General features: G+C 33.0%; 1 protein-coding gene and 1 long non-coding RNA gene across 5 annotated transcripts; one reads left to right on the top strand and one right to left on the bottom strand.

The window, feature by feature from the left end:
- Nucleotides 1-1,116: 1,116 nt before the first annotated feature.
- Nucleotides 1,117-4,849, bottom strand: LOC140827357 (uncharacterized). Of its 3 annotated transcripts, none has more exons than XR_012116960.1 (4): nt 4,501-4,832; nt 4,066-4,146; nt 3,759-3,952; nt 1,117-2,669 (listed from the first exon to the last, which is right to left on the bottom strand). It is a non-coding gene; the product is annotated as an uncharacterized lncRNA (long non-coding RNA). The 3 variants fall into 3 exon arrangements; XR_012116961.1 differs by having other exon boundaries at nt 1,620-2,337; nt 2,555-3,952; nt 4,501-4,849; XR_012116959.1 differs by having other exon boundaries at nt 1,633-2,065; nt 2,442-3,952; nt 4,501-4,848.
- A 499-nt stretch (nt 4,850-5,348) lies between these two features.
- Nucleotides 5,349-16,838, top strand: LOC140827356 (probable acyl-activating enzyme 16, chloroplastic). 2 transcript variants are annotated; one of them, XM_073190008.1, is made up of 18 exons: nt 5,350-5,746; nt 6,450-6,641; nt 7,565-7,679; nt 8,523-8,610; nt 10,829-11,040; nt 11,545-11,663; nt 12,063-12,212; nt 12,321-12,388; nt 13,128-13,233; nt 13,538-13,696; nt 13,948-14,001; nt 14,081-14,161; nt 14,568-14,705; nt 15,437-15,596; nt 15,805-15,884; nt 15,981-16,123; nt 16,499-16,556; nt 16,644-16,838. In XM_073190008.1, exons 1-18 carry the CDS (start codon nt 5,576-5,578, stop codon nt 16,734-16,736), a joined length of 2,187 nt encoding a protein of 728 aa, XP_073046109.1. In that variant the 5' UTR covers nt 5,350-5,575; the 3' UTR covers nt 16,737-16,838. The 2 variants fall into 2 exon arrangements, with proteins under 2 accessions (XP_073046110.1, XP_073046109.1); XM_073190009.1 differs by lacking the exons at nt 16,499-16,556; nt 16,644-16,838 and having other exon boundaries at nt 5,349-5,746; nt 15,966-16,123.
- The last annotated feature ends 589 nt before the right edge of the window (nt 16,839-17,427 follow it).

Raw genomic sequence — 17,427 nt, 5'->3', positions numbered from 1 at the left:
TTCGTGTGATCAGTTCGGTAATTGAGTGATCAGTTAGACCATGATAAAATCCGATTTTGCCCAACTGACGTGAAATACGATTTGTTCCAAATTGAGTTTTCTAATCTGTCCAATTGGCGGATTGTCATTTGGATAATCCAGTTGAGAGATATTATCAAAATACCGAAGCTCGCCAGAAATTCAGTTTGTGCAAAATTCAGTTTCAGCTAGCTTCTTGTGTTTGCAACTTCACACTTGAGTAAATATGTTAGAAACACAATAACAAGTTTTGTTAACATCAAAATCAAGATTGCGAACTTGAAAAGTTCCAACATTATCACTGATGGGCCGATGAAAATCTTGAAAGTTAATACAGCTGCCGCTACAATCGAAGGTGATCCTCAGATGGTAGAAAATCACATATTCGAATGCACATCTGAAGACAAAAAGAAGGCAAATTTGGACAACGTTGCAAAAGACATCCTCTACAAGACTTTGGACAAAAATATGTTTGCCAAAATCAAAACTTGTACTACTGCTAAGGAAATATGAGAAAAACTCACTCAATTATGTGAAGGCAACGATCAGAAAAAAGAAAACAAGTTAACTGTCGTCATCCAGAAGTTTGATAATGCAAAAATGAAGCCAGGAGAAACTCTGGCAGAATTTGATTAACGGTTCAGCGGTATTATCATCGAACTCATTTCATTAGGAAAAGATTATTCTAATCGCGAAATTGCTTTAAAGGTTATGCGAGCTCTTCCCAGAGAATGGGACGTAAAGACTATAGCAATGCGAGAATTCAAAGATCTGAACAAGCTGGAACTTCATGACCTCTTCCCCGATCTTAAAGCGTATGAGTTCAAGCTTGGGATACGAACTGAAGGAGAACCATCCACCTCTCAACAAACGAAGTCATTGGCAGCTACCACAGTGACTCTTCCGGTCGAAGAGTCCACACGTAATAATCGGCCGAGCAATTGGACAGAAGCTATTAACACAGCATGTTATACTCAAAAGCGGTCCATGATCAATAAAAATCATGAAAAGACTCTATATGAAATTTGGACCGAAAAGCAACCAGAAGTTGGATACTTTCGCGTCTTTGGTTGTAAGTGTTTCATTCATACTAGCCACTGAGGCACACGCGTTGCGTGTGTCATGAATATATGAGGCTAATATATCAAACCTTCAATAGTTTACAACACCATGACAGTAAAAAAATTTGTACTTGGTCCATGAAAAGCAAGGGATTCCAAAGCTTAAATAAATATACAAACTCAAATTGTTACCTCACATGATATAAGTGTTGATCATAAAAAATAATATTCTTTTGAAGCAGTAATATCATCTCATGTAAAATAATGATAAACTTCAATGTAAAAGAAGTAAACAAATAGTCAAAATATTATCTAAAAAATATGAGAATATCATCAAACTAAAATTTATTGAATATAAAAACCTAAAATTTGTCTTCTACATTCACCTAATAAATTGAAAAAAAAATTCAAGTTGTAGATATATTTAAGCATTTTATGCATAAGCTAAACCTTATCTGGTCAAGCGTAATGAGAAAATATTCATTTTATCAAAGCATACCATAGTTCAACCTAAATACAAAATAAATAGAACAATCTTTTAAAGTGTGCTATAAAAAATCGATATGACAGAACAAAATTAAACTATTGCAAGGATTTCGCTAAATACATGACAATAAAGTAGAAATTGGCAAACTTCTTTTATTTGCCAAAAAAAAAACCGAAATATTGTAAGTAGATGACTTGACAAAGAGGAAGAATACAAATTTTAGCAATAGTGGCAGAATGTAAAGTTAAGAAACAATTATTAATTAACTTTGCTACAATTAAAACATGGTAAGAATACACATAATATGTTTTGCTTAAGTTGAAATAGAAATAAACAAATTAAGTGGATAGAACAATGGAAATAATAAATTTGTAAATCCATTCTCAGGTAGAGTTCATTACTGTAATACATAGAATTTTAAAAACCTGCGGCTTTGGCTATTTATGGACATTATCTGTCGAATTCCTGCCTCCATCATACGCGTTCTTTAAGTTTGAATCTTCAGATTTAAATACATATGCAGCAAAGATTCAAATATGTCAGTAAGTAAAGATACAAATGTGACATATAAAAGTTCAGATTTTGACATCAGAACTCTGCTAGATCTTGAAACATTTGAGTTTAAAATCTACCAATCAAAATGTAAATTTTTCCGTAAAGATTATAATAAAACAATGTCTAAGAAGCCCTAATATAATGATTTAGTGAATCTGTTGAAAATATGTGAGAGATTAGATCATAAGATATTGAAGCTCTTAAAAAATATATTATCTCACCTGCAAGATCAAAATGAACAAACGAATTTGATATGACCGCTAATATAAAGCAACATAATAAATCATAGAACATAAACTAATTCGTTGTTAAAAACAAACCAGATGAATATGGGGGCGAGTAGAACATTTGTTGCGGGAACAAACTCGACCATTTCAATAGCCATTGAAATTTTTTTTATGAAAATCGATCATCAAACCGCGTCAAAAAACACCCAAGTTTCTGAAATGAGCCTGCTGAGTTTTGGCCAAATTTTTAAAGAAATTGAATCCCACTTGCATTGTACTCCGTTTCATTCGCACCACTTTTCTTCAACCAGTCCAGATATTCTAACATACTCTAATGGAAGGGCATGGATATCAAAAATCTTTTTTACAAAACAAAAGAACTCACCAAAAGAAAATAAAAGTTCAACACAGCACTATCCATTTCAAGTTCATAATGTGTATCAGAAGAGAAGAGCACAAAACGTGATTACCAGTATAAAAACACATTGGTACAAACATACATGTTACTCGCAATGTATCAAGATCCTGGTAAAAGTTAAGTAGAAACAATTGTGCATGTTCATCAACAAACTCAAAACTAAAGGTCCAAACAGTGAAATATTATATCTTCAAAAAAGAACAGAAAATTAAACGAATTTTATGCTAAACTCCATGAAAACATGTTAATAATAATAATAATTTTATGAAACTTCTTCGCAAATTCCCCCCAAATCACATCCAAAGAATCCCTTTAATGAATACTATTTTTTTATGTTTCAAAATTTAAAAATTACTATTCTTAGCAAGATTGACAAAACCTGATTCCGGGTTAATATAGAATTTGTCTCAAGCTAAAATATAATTAAATGTCCAATAAATCATAGAAAAAAACGAATTTCTGATTATTAAAAAATTGCCTAATAATGAATGCATTTTAAACCTTCATAGAAAAGAAAGTATTCTGTGAAAGATTTTCTAGAGAGAAAATTTGAAAGAAGGAATCAAAATTCTTGAAACTATAATGAATAACTCAAATCGCATACCCATTTATTTGTTGCTTCCACTGTGAATGGCTAAGATGTCAAAATCTAAAAGCAACATCGTACTAACTCACAATCAACCCAAAATTAGTAAAGAGATCATCCTCTAAAAACAATTATCGCACTAACCAAAATGATGAAGCAATTAGCGTACTAAATGTAAAGCACTATGTATGTCAAAACCTAAAAGCATCCTAGTGCACGTGGAAGGTTCCTAATGATGATTTCTAAGTAAATATATGCAATAAACTCACAATCTAACCGAACAAAATCAAAATTCCCCATAAACCAACGCATTCGTGATTCGAGCATGTCTTCTCCATACATGAATTAGTACGAACACATTTCAATCATTGAAAGGAAGCAAGGGAACACAAATCCGTACTAATACCTGATTTATTCTGGCTAGTATATATAAAAGCCTGCGTAAAAACTCAAAACAAGATTTTCTCTCCGCGTGGCCGGGTCAATCGGTTCCCACACGTGCCTCCATCTCCGCCTTTGATACCTTTCCCTTTCCTAGTTTGCCTTATTCTACGAAATCTTTACCACAATTACACTAAAATTTCTCCCGAATCCATTATTCTGCATGCAATCAGAGTAAGTCCTCAACTAAGATGTAAAAGCAAAATTTCCTTTCTAGTTTATTCAAAAGACAGGCATCTGAGCAAGGAAAGCATATACTGGAATGATCATACCACACAAATTTGGTGCTCCGGAAAGCATATACATTCTCCACAAACGGGCACCTTATGGAAGAAGCAATACAACTTGGTCGCCTAAAACCCAGATTATACAGAAAGCATTGTCATTATTGCATTCAAGGAAAACTAAGAAATCAAATGAGCCATCGAGATACAGAATTCCACGGCAATCAGAGAGTAGTTAAATGGGCCAATTGACTGTCTCGCACCATACCGCTAGCACAACCAAAATCCTAAATTGGAGAGTTTTATTCAATTTACAAATCATCTAGCGCTCACAAACCCCTAGCCAATAAAAATTCTCCGTAAAAGATAATTCAAAGTTCGATCCAATCTAAATTCAGCCAAATGCATGTCTTACTGTTCACCAACATTTAATTTGAAATTAAACACCAATAACATACACCGATGCGTGCATAGATATAGTACCTTGCGGCATTTGCAGACCACCATCGCATGGAGTGGCTAAGAAACCGAGGATTTCCAGATCGAGATCTCAGAAGTAACTGTTACAGTTTCAGAGACTTCCAATCCGTATGAATTTACCTAGGCATGATTTCCCTTTCTAGAGGAAAAGATCGGTATTTTTTGAAATATATATCTGAGGAAGTTTTGGGATTAGGAGAGTTTTGGGATTAAGAGAATAAAATATTGTGTAACTGTCTTGTTGGAGACGTGTAGGGATTTTGAGAAAAAAATTGATAAAAGGGAAAAAAGGTCAAAGAAATTTTGGTGTCCTCACGGTTGTTTTGTTGGAGATTTGGAAAGGTTATGAGAGAGATATTATTGTGTTGAATGAAAAGGGCAAAAGGGGAAGGAAAATTGGTGTCCGCAGAGTAGTTACTATGAGCCTCTCAGACTTAATAAAATAATAGAGATAATATAAAAAATATAAAAGTTTAGATAATATAGATAATCTATTAGTATCTATTAAAAATATCTCTAATAGAGACAATAAAGTGGTCTGTTTTTTGCTTTCTCAATTTTGCCCTCATTTGATACTAAAATTACATTTTTGTTTTTAATTTTTTTAATTTCAAAAAACATTTTTGTTTTTGTTTTTTAAATTACAACGATTCAAATAGTACTTTGATCTCTCGATAATTTGTCAAATTTCATTTTAGTTCATAAATAATTATAAAAATTGTACGTGTATTGCAAAACAGCTAGTATATTATTATATGTGACGTGATTTTAACTCCAAAAATATCCAATATCGGAAATATATCTTATATCACTATAACTATTCACTCGTATAATAACCAAACAGTTATGGATGGCCAACCAAATTGGGTTTACCCACCGAAGTTATGCTACTGATGATCAGTTCAAGTTGAAAACCCATTCAAAATCTCCGGAAGTTCCATCGTCTCCATTAACGAAGATTACACGAACTTTTTTTTTGTTTAAGGATCCTAGTTCTTCGTCCTGTAGCGAAAATTCCTGATTTTACGTTGTTCTGGTGAAAATAGTTTAGAACCCCCTTCTCACGCCTGGGAATATCATGATGATGAATCTGAATTGTAGCTTGATTTGGAGACCGTGTGATCCAAAGCAAGGTTTAAAGCCTTTGTTGCTCAAGCAGAACATATTGATCAACTTCAACTTACTCCATAAAAGATGTTCATTTGTTCTTACAAGAAGTCAAAATTTCCGAGTTTACTGCGAAGCCGAGGTCATTCTTGAGTGCACAGTTTCTGTTTTCTCTGTTTTGGCTTGAAAATTCTTTTTGTGAAATGCCCTTTTTTTATTTAACTGCATTGTTCTGTTTTTGTGGAAAGTCTTTGGCCTGTGTGTGAATTTTTCTATGTTTTCTAGTTGATCAGTGACAGTTTGGTGAACCTTGTTTGCAATTTTAGTATATTTGTTCAAAGTTTCAATTCATAAGATAACTCTGTAATGTGGAAGAAGCTTGTGACTGAATGAATAACAAGCCTGATTTCTGAAGGAATAATGTTCGAGCGGCGGAAACTGTAATTTTGTTATTTTTCAAAAGGAAGATGAGACAGCAGATTAAAAGCTGTATTATCTGGCTTATAACTTTTTTAAGCTCTTATGTTTGAAACACATTGTTGTTTAACAAAGCTTTCTTTCTTTTTTAGTGCTTTGGCATCACAGATTTGTATAGGAATTGACGAGTAATTATGAACTCGAAAACTGGAGATAATTGTAAAGATATTTTAAACAGTGATTGTTTTCTCTTTGTGTCGCATTGATGTTTTTTTTTCAGTTCATAAATATTTGTGGAAAATTAAAACTGTGTTTTTATTCCTTCTTCTCTTGCTGATTTATCATTGTGGATGATCCCATGATGTAGGAATTATGATTAAAATAAAATATAGAAGGGCTCAAAAGTCTGTTCCTTTTTATGTTTCCAGACAAAGGAAATGCAAATTAGAAAGTTCTCTCCCATTTTGGAAAGTATGTTGATATCCGGAAACGGGGTCTTACTCTCTAAAGAATGTACAACAGTTCCTGATATTTGGAGAACTTGTGCCGAAAAATTTGGTGAAAATTTGGCATTAATTGATCCATACCATGACCCACCAACAAATATGACTTACGGACAGGTCAATATCTGTTGTTTCTTTCCTGCATATTCTATCAATTTTTACGGCTTGTAATTACTTGGTTCAAATTTGATTTCAGATGTTATATAATATATATTGATGCTTTGTAGATCAAATTAGGTCATTCAATATAAAAAAAAGTACAAGGTTATGGTTAAATGTTTTTCCATAAAATGCAAGATTTCAATCTAACTTAAAATGCATGAGTCATTAAAAAAATGATCGTAGATGCGAAATTATTTGGTTTAAATCGCCCTATCAACAATCTTTCTGCCAAAATTTGAATTCTCTGGTGACAATCCAATGCTGTTGACATCCTTTAATTGAGACAAAAAAACTTGTGTTTTAAGTGTGCAATTTTGACCTCCTAGAACGGGAAGTGCCATGAATTTACTAATCATCAGGCCTAAAATACTTCCATTGGCATGCATTCGTACGTCACATGGCTGTTTAAACTCACTACAGTGGGTAATATGGGAGCCAGCAACCATTTTCCAGAACTGAGTTAACTAATGGCCTTGCCAATATCCATTTGGTAGAGGAACAATACATTACAGACACACGACTCTTGTGTACCTGATGTGCAGTGGGTATTGCATACATGAGTTAAGCAATCATTTTTAGCACTTCACTGGAACTTCAGACGTGGATATTAATCAAAAGGCATGCACCGGATAAATCAGACTCCAAATCCCACAAAACAGAAAAAAATTATGTTTGAACATGACAAAAATATTTACTGATAGAAGTTATGGTGGAACATGCACAATTCAGCCAAATATATTTTCTTTCTTGGTTTTTATATCATTATTCATATGCTTACCATTTGGTTAGAAGTTTTAGCAAAATTATTGAATGCCATAGAATTTCTCTTCTTTCTCTAATCTCTTGACCGTCAGAAAAATTAACCTCCAAAATTTCAGCTAGAGCAACAAATTTTGAATTTCTGTGAAGGCCTAAGAGTTGTAGGATTAAAACCTGATGAAAAGATTGCCCTTTTTGCCGATAATTCATGCAGGTGGCTTATTGCGGACCAAGGTATGGTAGTTCTCTTCTTTTTCTTTTAGAGTTTGAAAATGTGCTATTTTTAGCTGAAGTGCATGCCTTTGTGATGTGCCTTCGGCATAAACAAAGCTGCAAAACCAGGCCTCCTGTCTATATCTGTTCCTAGAATGCAAATCCAACTCTAACATCAGAGTTAAGATCATTTCTGCATCTGGAATGATATGTAAACTATATTTTTGTGCATTATATTTGCTGGAGCAGCTGTTGCAAATATCTAGATCTGCAATGTGAGGATTATGTTCTTTTCCATGTCAGCTGTTCCATGTTTAATTACTTCAACTTCATGTTATCTTCTTCTTCCTTGGCTTAACAGTAAATATTAACTTTATGAATCATGTATGATGTATTCATCATGCATCTAATTGAAAGGATATAATGAACTATTTCTTCCCTTCTCGAACATAACTTTGATTCCATCTTGAAAGATTGACTAATGTTAGACATTTAGTTAGTGCTAGCTTGTTAAGAAATAAATTTTGTCAAACATTGGATGTGGTGAAGAGTTCTGGAATCATTCTTCTGCAAGGTTTATAGTGCATTCCTTTTCATTCTTAAGATATGGCTCCACTATTATTATTAGTTGCTAGGGGAACATGAATGAACTTACATGATATTATGATGATCTTTTAGATGTCTGTCGTCGGAATTACGATCTTTTTTCATTCAGAACATGATTTGTGATTTTCTATTTTGTTACACGCATTGCATTTGGAAATTATAATCATTTTACATTCGAAACAGGATTTGTGAATGTCTATTTTGTTGTCCACATAAATAACTGCACGGCCTCCTATTAATTTGGTATGTTGTCCTCAGGAATTATGGCCACTGGAGCAATCAATGTTGTGCGAGGTACAAGGTCATCTGCTGAAGAGCTATTTCAGATTTACAACCACTCTGAAAGGTGAGATGAGATGTTCAATTTCGGATTTGTGTGTTTCTTATTAGAATTGGAGGTAAAAAAAGATTTACATAAAATGTCTTACCAAGACATATCATAGTCTGCCATTGTTTGTGATATATGAGCTGCATGGTTGAAGCAGTACCCTTTAATGTGAGTGGAATCATAACACTGGCATCTGTGGAATTTTAAAGAATAGGAATATGGAAGGATTTGTGTTATTTGTTCATGAAGGCTACATTTATATAAACTAAATAGGGATTTGAATATTCAATCTGTAGAGCTCGGAAATCACCTTAAAATATAAGAAAATTGAATACATATTGTAACATATGCTCTGACAATGTCATTTCCAGCTCTGAAATTTTAGCTTGTCCAGCCAAGAGATAGAACTCTTCTTCTCTGTGAACTTGGATGATATCTATAATCTTGCAAGCTGGACTTGCTCGAGTTTATTACTTGTATTTTTTGCTACATAATTGATGAAATAAACTTAGATGGTGGACAGTTCTCTGTTATCCATTTAAACATATATTGAGGTTTCTATTTTGAAATATATCCATGAACATGTGATCAATGTCAAAGTGAACAGCTATATAGATGTTTGAACGGATGATTATTGGATGTGGAATGGAGTTGGCTCATGGAACATTAGATGACATACTTGTATCATAAACTTATTACGTAAGATTTATAAAACCATAACTGAACTTCACTATTATGTTTTGGCATCCAACTCGGTATTATTGGTTTATCCTATTGGAAGGTCCCACATTCACTACGATTTCATACAGTGATTTTGGTCCGCATTAGAAGTAAGCAGTCATATATATACATATATTTATGACAAAATAAAATTAACATTAGCAGAAGCATTCTTACATGACCTACAAATCATACCCAACTGTTTAACTAATAAAACAAGACCAACTCGAATTACATTACTTTCCAACCCAGAGTGTCTATATAGCATAAAATAAGTCCATCATCTTGATACCAATACGTCTACAACTATTTCTTACCGGGATTTTGGTCTGTATAAAAAATTAGAAGCCATATATACAGATCATTTATGACAAAATAACGTTTACATTAGCAGAAGCATCCTTACATGACCTACAAATCTTACCCTACTGTTTTAACTGATAACCCATGACCAACTTGAAATTACGACTATTTGACCTGAAGTTTCTATATAGCATAAAATTAATCCCATCATTTTGATACGAGTAAGTCTGTCATAGTTATTTGTTTCCTAATCCAATTCTTGTAATCCTGCTTAAGATTAACTTTTAAGAACTTAGCGAGGATTTAAACATTCATTTTTATAAATTTTAAATAAAACAAATGAAGTCTACCGATATGAAAATTGAGTAAAATAGAGTAAAATTATTTGTCTGAAAAAATGGAACAATATATTACAAGAATGACAAGTATAGATTCAACTGACATTAAAAGGTCTAATGGTGAATATTGTAGGCTAAAGAACTTTTCCCCGGGCATCACACGGAATCCATGTGTTCGTTCATTTCCGAGTCAAAGCAAACTCATTTTTCGGACCTAAGTCTCATTGTTTAGACGACCCATGTACTACCTATTGTTCATTGTATTCACTTTCTGGACCAAACTCATGTTGTTCGGTGGACTGAATTTCCAAACCGCAATCCATTGGCCAAACTCTGTTAAATCACTGTATACTATCATTCTTTCAGTTACACAATAAAATATTGCAGTAACATATGACAAGGAGTATCAATATTGAAAGATATTTATTTACTCTCGTTCTTTATATATGCTTATTTATCCATTTTTAGAATTTATTTTGAAAGTAATAATATTGAAATACTTTTCTTATGGTTCTAATGACAGTTATTTATTTTCTATTATTTGTGGCATCACACGTGTATTCTTATTTGTGTTTTGAAAGCATAGAGTGAAGAAATTGAATTGTGTTTGCCAAATGAAAATGAGATACCTTGCTTTTCATCAGTCACTTATCTGAGAGTAGACGAAGTCAGTATAAAATTCTAGTCGCTATACGATTTGTTCTCAGCATCTCCTTTGAGTTCCCTTGATGATGTAGTAGGAATTCTCCGAATTAAGTTGGGCATCCTTAGAAACAAATTCAGTTGCATTTTGACCAATTTAAAAAAAGTGTTCTTTTAATTTTGCTTGAATTGTTTCTTGAACTAAAATGTATCTTTTGTTGTTATAACTGCAGCGTTGCACTTCTTGTGGATGATCCTGCTATGCTTAACAAGGTTTCAGGTATCTTCCATTCTCAAGTCGCCATCAGGTTTGTCATTGTGCTATGGGGAGACAAATCAAGCATCACAAATGCAGAAGCGTTAGAAATGCCTATTTATGGTTATAAGGAAATAATTGATTTGGGTATTGAGAGTCGTACGACTTTACTTCGTTCGGAAGATCATAGTAAGTCTTTCTTCTGCTTCTACTCAATTGTGTCGATTAGTGATGGCCAACTGTGATTGAATGTCTTAAGATAGGAAATTGGAATTCACATGCACTTAAAGTTAATATTTTTTGTAGTCTCTTTTTCATTTTCATTGGAAAATCGCTTTCTATATGTTTCACATTTTCAGAAGTCAGCTTTGTTTCTTGAGCACTATGGCTACGATGTTTTATGTCTTCTACACTTTTGCTATGCTATATGCAGCTGAACTTGTTGATTGAGACTAAATTCTTAGCATAGTTTATCTTGGACTGGATACATACTAGTTAAATTGTCATGAAATCCAATTTCCCTTACTAATGTTGTAGGGATGCATTTTCAGTTTTATGTCAGGGTTTGTAGGTATATACTTAGCATCTAATTAGGTAAAAAAAATCAATTTGTGAAAGTTCGGTGTATAATTCGGGGAATAATAATCAAATTTTAAAAAGGATGATATTACTGATTAATGATATTTATTCCAGGAAAACAGTATACTTATAAAGCAATCAGCTCGGATGATGTTGCGACACTTATGTATACAAGTGGTACAACAGGGAATCCTAAAGGAGTTATGCTTACACACAAGAATCTACTGCATCAGGTTGGCTGTTACTTTCTTGTATTTTCTGGTAATCTGATCTGTGTGTGTTCCTTTAGTCGGTAGCATAAGGATATGAGTCCATGGTCACCATGAACAGCTGAGAAAGTAGCACCAAACACTTTCCTTTTTATTTTTGTAAATGTCTTCATTTTTTAAGAGTGATTACCTAAACTAATTCTAGATAGACTAAACTAGAGATGTTGTGTAACTTTTGTTCGATATGTTACCATTTGGCATATGAATCCAGATGATATTTGTATATGCTTGCAACATTCTCCAAAATACTTTTATGCCAAATTTCTCAATTCAGTAACTTCTCCTTTCCTTCTACTAATAATTCTGGCACAAGAACAATTATTGAAGACTATCTGACACTATTATCTTTTCTTTTGGGCCAAGATTACAGCCTTATGGGAAATTGTGCCTGCTGTTTCTGGGGACAGATTTCTCAGCATGCTTCCACCTTCGCATGCATATGAGCGAGCTTGCGAATACTTCATATTTACCCATGGGGTCGAGAATGTGTACACAACAGTGAAAAATCTAAAGGTACATTCTCTTCCTGATTGGACATGAGTTGCTTGTCTTTTTGACTTGAAATTCTAATTCTCCCATTTTTCTCTTTGGAAATTTTAATTCCTTTTCCTTTGATTGCAGGATGACTTGCGTCGTTATCAGCCTCATTATGTTATATCTGTTCCTTTAGTATATGAGACATTATACAGGTAAATCATAGTTCTACAAATTCATATTATTATTAAATATACTATAGATTAATTGAATCTATATGATCAAACTAATGAATCATTAGCCAATGAATATCGAAAAAATACAGGAATAAAAATTTATTTCCCAATGCACTATGTATTTGTGTAGTCTAATTTTTTGTCGTGTTTACATTACAATATGCAGTTATTGTTACCAGCATGACAGTGTCAATTTTTTTCCCAAAGACTAGATTCCATATTGTTACAGTTCTGTGCTTATTAAGCGATGCTTTTATCTTTATTCATTTAACATTTATTGCAAGGACTTGCATAAGCGAATGCACAGAATAGTTTTATTAGCAACTTATGAAACCGATTTATGGATTACTTGAAGAGTACATTGCATAATCTAAAACATCTATTTTCATACCCCTCCCACAATCCAACTTGGGATGTGGTATTACACTTATTTAGTTATCTTAGGGCAGATTCAGGTATGTATGTTTCCACTTCTAAATTAGTAGATTGTTTCACCACTTTCCGTCTGATTCATTTCAACTTAAAATATGTTTTCCCTTTGATTCTTGTCTAAAGGTATTGGTTTTATTTCTAATAATTTCTTTATCTAACACTGTACAACAACTTTTCATAGACCTCTTTCGTGTATACTAGTTTCTTGTGCTATGATTTGCAGCCTATTTGGCCTTTTAAGCATGTCAAATTTCATTATTGTTGAAATTGGTTTCATGAATTGCAGCGGGATTCAAAAGCAAATTAGTTCAAGTTCTACCGTTCATAAATTTGTTGCTCTTCTGTTCTTAAGGATCAGTTTAGCATACATGGAGGCGAAACGAATATATGAGGTTGAACTTAATCATCTTCTTTTCTGTTGGTTTTTTAGATCATTAGTCAAGTATTTATTTTCCTGAGCGCCGACATGAAAATTGTTAATCATTAACTCAACAGTTTATATTTACAGTCCCTTTTCTGTTCAATATAATGTGTTTATTGTTATTGATGATCTTGACAAGATTTCATATGCGATAATTCTGCTTTTGAAGATTTATATACTCTAGTGGCACCCCCCATAATAACATGATTTATGGTTAGAAATTTTTTCTTCAACTAATTTTTAATGCTTAATCTATTTCTTCTTTTTTTTCATAGGGGAAATGCCTGACCACAAATCTGAAGCAACCTTCTTACCTTGTTTCTATCTTTGACTGGCTGTGGGCAAGGATAATCGCTGGGATATTGTTTCCGTTACATATGTTGGCAAAAAAAGTTTTCTACAGTAAAATCCATAGTGCTATTGGTATTTCAAAGGTTTGCCATATTATGTAAAGTTATGCATGTTTGTTGTCATTTTACTCCACTGCATCTGATATTACAACATTACATAGGTCATAACTGTAGTTTCTATCTCTCATACAATTTGTACATTATATGTGCACCTCGCAGCATTTCTGTGAGAAGGACGCAAAATAAATGATAAAAAACTATTCTGGCTGCCACTGTTGTACAAAATAATACTGTAAGAAAAAGTAAAGGCCAAATTTTCCTTTGACATTCTGCAGGCTGGCACAAGTGGAGGTGGCAGCTTGCCTTCACATGTGGACAAGTTCTTTGAGGTTAAATGTTTTCTTTTTTTAATTGAGCATAGAGGGGATTTAATTGTATTACTTGTCTTACTTTATCCTAACGATGCAGTCAATTGGCATAATGGTTCAAAATGGATATGGTTTAACAGAATCATCCCCTGTTCTCGCGGCTCGAAGCCCAAGTTGTGGTGTAAGGAATTTTTTTGGCACACTTGTATTAATGCAATTTTGTGTCAATTTGACATCAATAGCAGTTTCTGAAACGACGGAATTTCTGAGGTTTTTTAATTATGCGCAAATGAAGTAACACAATGAATAGTTGGTTACAGACAATGTGGAAGGAAGGCCTAAAGCCTTCGTACATCTGTCATTCTCCAAAAAAATCCACTCCGCACCACTTTTTTCTTATACAACAACCATGCATTTATTTCTAATATTTAGAAAATTTGATTCGTCTTGTGAAGCGATTTTAAAATGACTAAAATATCGTCGCTCTTGGTTTTTTAGCAGTGGAAGGATGTTATATGAGATGCATTATTTGTTGGCTTTCTCGAATGTTATGCATCTTACCAGTGTAACGAATTGAATGCCTGAAGGTTCTTGGTTCAGTGGGGCATCCTATTCGCCACACGGAAATAAAAGTTGTAGATGCTGAAACGGATGCAGTCCTTCCTTGTGGTTCAAAAGGCATTGTTAAAGCTAGAGGTCCGCAAGTGATGAAAGGTTACTACAAGGTTTGTTTTAAAATCTCCTCTTCATTGCTTTCTATCATGATAGATCGAGCATTTTGTGTCTCATGGTATCGGAACACAACAAAGAAAAACTTTATTATATATGCAAAAGGGTACGTTTTGAAAATCGATGATATAGAAGGAATACAAATACACATTGGTGGGTACACTTAATAGATTGCACATCTTCACAAACATCGACATCCTATCCATGTTTTCTCATTTTATATTCAAAATATCACCGAAAACTATATAAATATTTACGTTTTGATGTTTTCTTTTCAGAAATTGATGAAACTTCTTTGTAGACGAGTCCTTTTAGTGTTGGATCAGCAATGTAACTATTCCCCACATGTATCTGATGCTTAAACTATTCTATTTCTACTTGGATCACATGCGATGGGAAAAATTGCCATTTCTGAAGACAAACTCATCCTTGCCTATATTTCTTTGGAGTCACAAATGTTGGCATTTCTATTACTTGGTAAAGAAATATAAAACCAAAATATATTTGGACCTCACAGTGTTAGTTTTCTTTTGTTTAATACTTTAATTTTTTATGTTCCTGGAGTGTATAAATCTAAATATATTAGTTTGATGGGTTAAATGGCCTGCAGAAATTATGTACTGCTGAAAAATATTCTTCAAGAAACAGATAGCCAATGAATTAAAAAATTTGACCTCTAAATAGACAAATATCTAATCGGGTTTCCTTTTGGAATTGGACTCGTCAGAACCCATTGGCAACAAAACAAGCTATAGATGAGAATGGATGGCTTAATACAGGTGATATTGGTTGGATTTGTCCTCCTCATTCTAGGGGAAGAAGTCGGAAAGCTGCCGGGGTACTTGTTCTAGAAGGACGTGCAAAAGATACAATAGTACTTTCATCAGGTATATTAAATATTTCTTGCATGATATACATGTTTTCCAGGAGATTATGTTATTTGTTATAAACAAAATTTTGTATAAAAACAACTGTTCATGTCGTATGAGTATGAAATTTAAAATGATGATTAAAAAAAACCGTGCTGGGAATTTCCCTGGAAAAATAAAATTAACAAGTTTCTTGATATTGCTCATTTCCAAATTGGTGGAATAGGTGAAAATGTCGAGCCATCAGAGATTGAAGAAGTGGCCTTGAGAAGTAATCTTATTCAACAGATTGTTGTCTTTGGCCAGGTAAAATTTTCTACAATCAGAGTTTACTGTAGCTTCAATGCAATAGGTAAAAAATGCACAGAATCATCAATCATATAACAGTACTGATATGTATAGGACCGACGACGCCTTGGAGCTCTGATTGTACCAAACAAAGACGAGATTCTTCTAGAAGCTAAAAGGTCGTCGGTGGATGCTGATACCCCAGAGCTTAGCAGGGAAGAAGTAACTAGACTTTTGCACAGAGAATTGAGAAAATGGTAGGATCACCTTGATAAAATAACTTCTTTGTTATCTATTATCTTGTCATCGAGTCTCAAAAGCCGCAGAGGTAACCCAAAGCTGCAGTCTCATCATTCATCATACTATAGTTTTTGAGAATACGTGTTACCTGGACGTATATAATAAAATGTTGCCATGAGTTATCAGTTTAGCCAAACCTCATATCAATATTAATTGTCTTGTGATTATGTATCATTCCATATCAAGGGTAATAGGATATGCTCCTCTGAGCAAAATAGCTTTCCCTGGTTTAATTCTTCTCATAACATTTTGAAATTAAGTTATTGCTGGGAAGAAGTAATTGTGGCTAATATCCAGCAATTCTTGATTCTTTCGAACGGGTAACATTGCAGGACTGCACAATGTTCATTCCAAGTCGGACCAATACTCGTGATTGACGAGCCCTTCACGGTAAAGTTACAAGAACAATGTCATCAACGTTTTATTGACTGCATTTGGTGTAAAGGAATCGATAACCATTTCTGTTCCAATTTGCAGATTGATATGGGTTTAATGACTCCAACCATGAAAATTCGACGAGAGAAGGTTGTATCATTATACGAAGAGCAAATAAACAATTTATACAAATGACAAAATTGCCTAATATAAAAGTGTTGTATCATGTACGCATGTCTTGGTTATTGTGAATGTAATGCTTTTGTTCTTCTTATCTATATATTATGTTATTAATTTTGAAGTGCTTAATAATTAACTTTTGGTGTTATGATTTGTTTTAATAATTATATATATTAATAAAGTGTTACAATTTTGATGTAAGTTACTGTAACTCAGTGTATATATTTCTCTAAACATTAGTTGCGGTTTCTGTTCTTACTTGGGTTTTTTTTTCTTTTCTCTATTTATTTTTTTAATTCTTATATCAAAATGAAAGCTTTATCTCTAACTATTTTTTTATTACATTTTGATCGTCATTTAAATATAAACCAAATGAATTATTAAAAATATTGTACAAACATGTAGTGCGTACATCGATGTAATAGTTATGATTACACTTGAACCCATCTACAAATTATTTAAATAATTATTTATGTGATACTTCTTGGAATTAATTATTATTTGTCTCTTCATTTCCAATTAGAAGTTATAAATAGCATAATAATAATAATAATAATAATAAAATATATAATTATTATTATTATTATTACTATTTATTTATACATAATATTTTTTTTTTCTATACAAATAATTGTGAGTTTACTTCATTATTCCTCATTATGTTATTTAACATGTGAATTTACGTCAGTGCCCCTAAATAAGTTAC

The sequence above is a fragment of the Primulina eburnea genome, chromosome 3 (assembly GCF_022965805.1).
Source record: "Primulina eburnea isolate SZY01 chromosome 3, ASM2296580v1, whole genome shotgun sequence".
Classification (NCBI taxonomy): domain Eukaryota; kingdom Viridiplantae; phylum Streptophyta; class Magnoliopsida; order Lamiales; family Gesneriaceae; genus Primulina; species Primulina eburnea.
Note: the sequence above shows the minus strand (reverse complement) of the source record. Positions and strands in the feature narration are given on the sequence as shown.

What these genes read in the sequence shown, in the direction of transcription:
- LOC140827356 (XM_073190008.1), top strand. Translation starts at nt 5,576, where the DNA reads ATGATGATGAATCTGAATTGTAGCTTGATTTGGAGACCGTGTGATCCA. An exon ending in ACTTCGTTCGGAAGATCATA is followed by an intron (nt 11,041 to 11,544) that starts GTAAGTCTTTCT and finishes TATTTATTCCAG; the next exon opens with GAAAACAGTATACTTATAAA. An exon ending in ACAAGAATCTACTGCATCAG is followed by an intron (nt 11,664 to 12,062) that starts GTTGGCTGTTAC and finishes TTTTGGGCCAAG; the next exon opens with ATTACAGCCTTATGGGAAAT.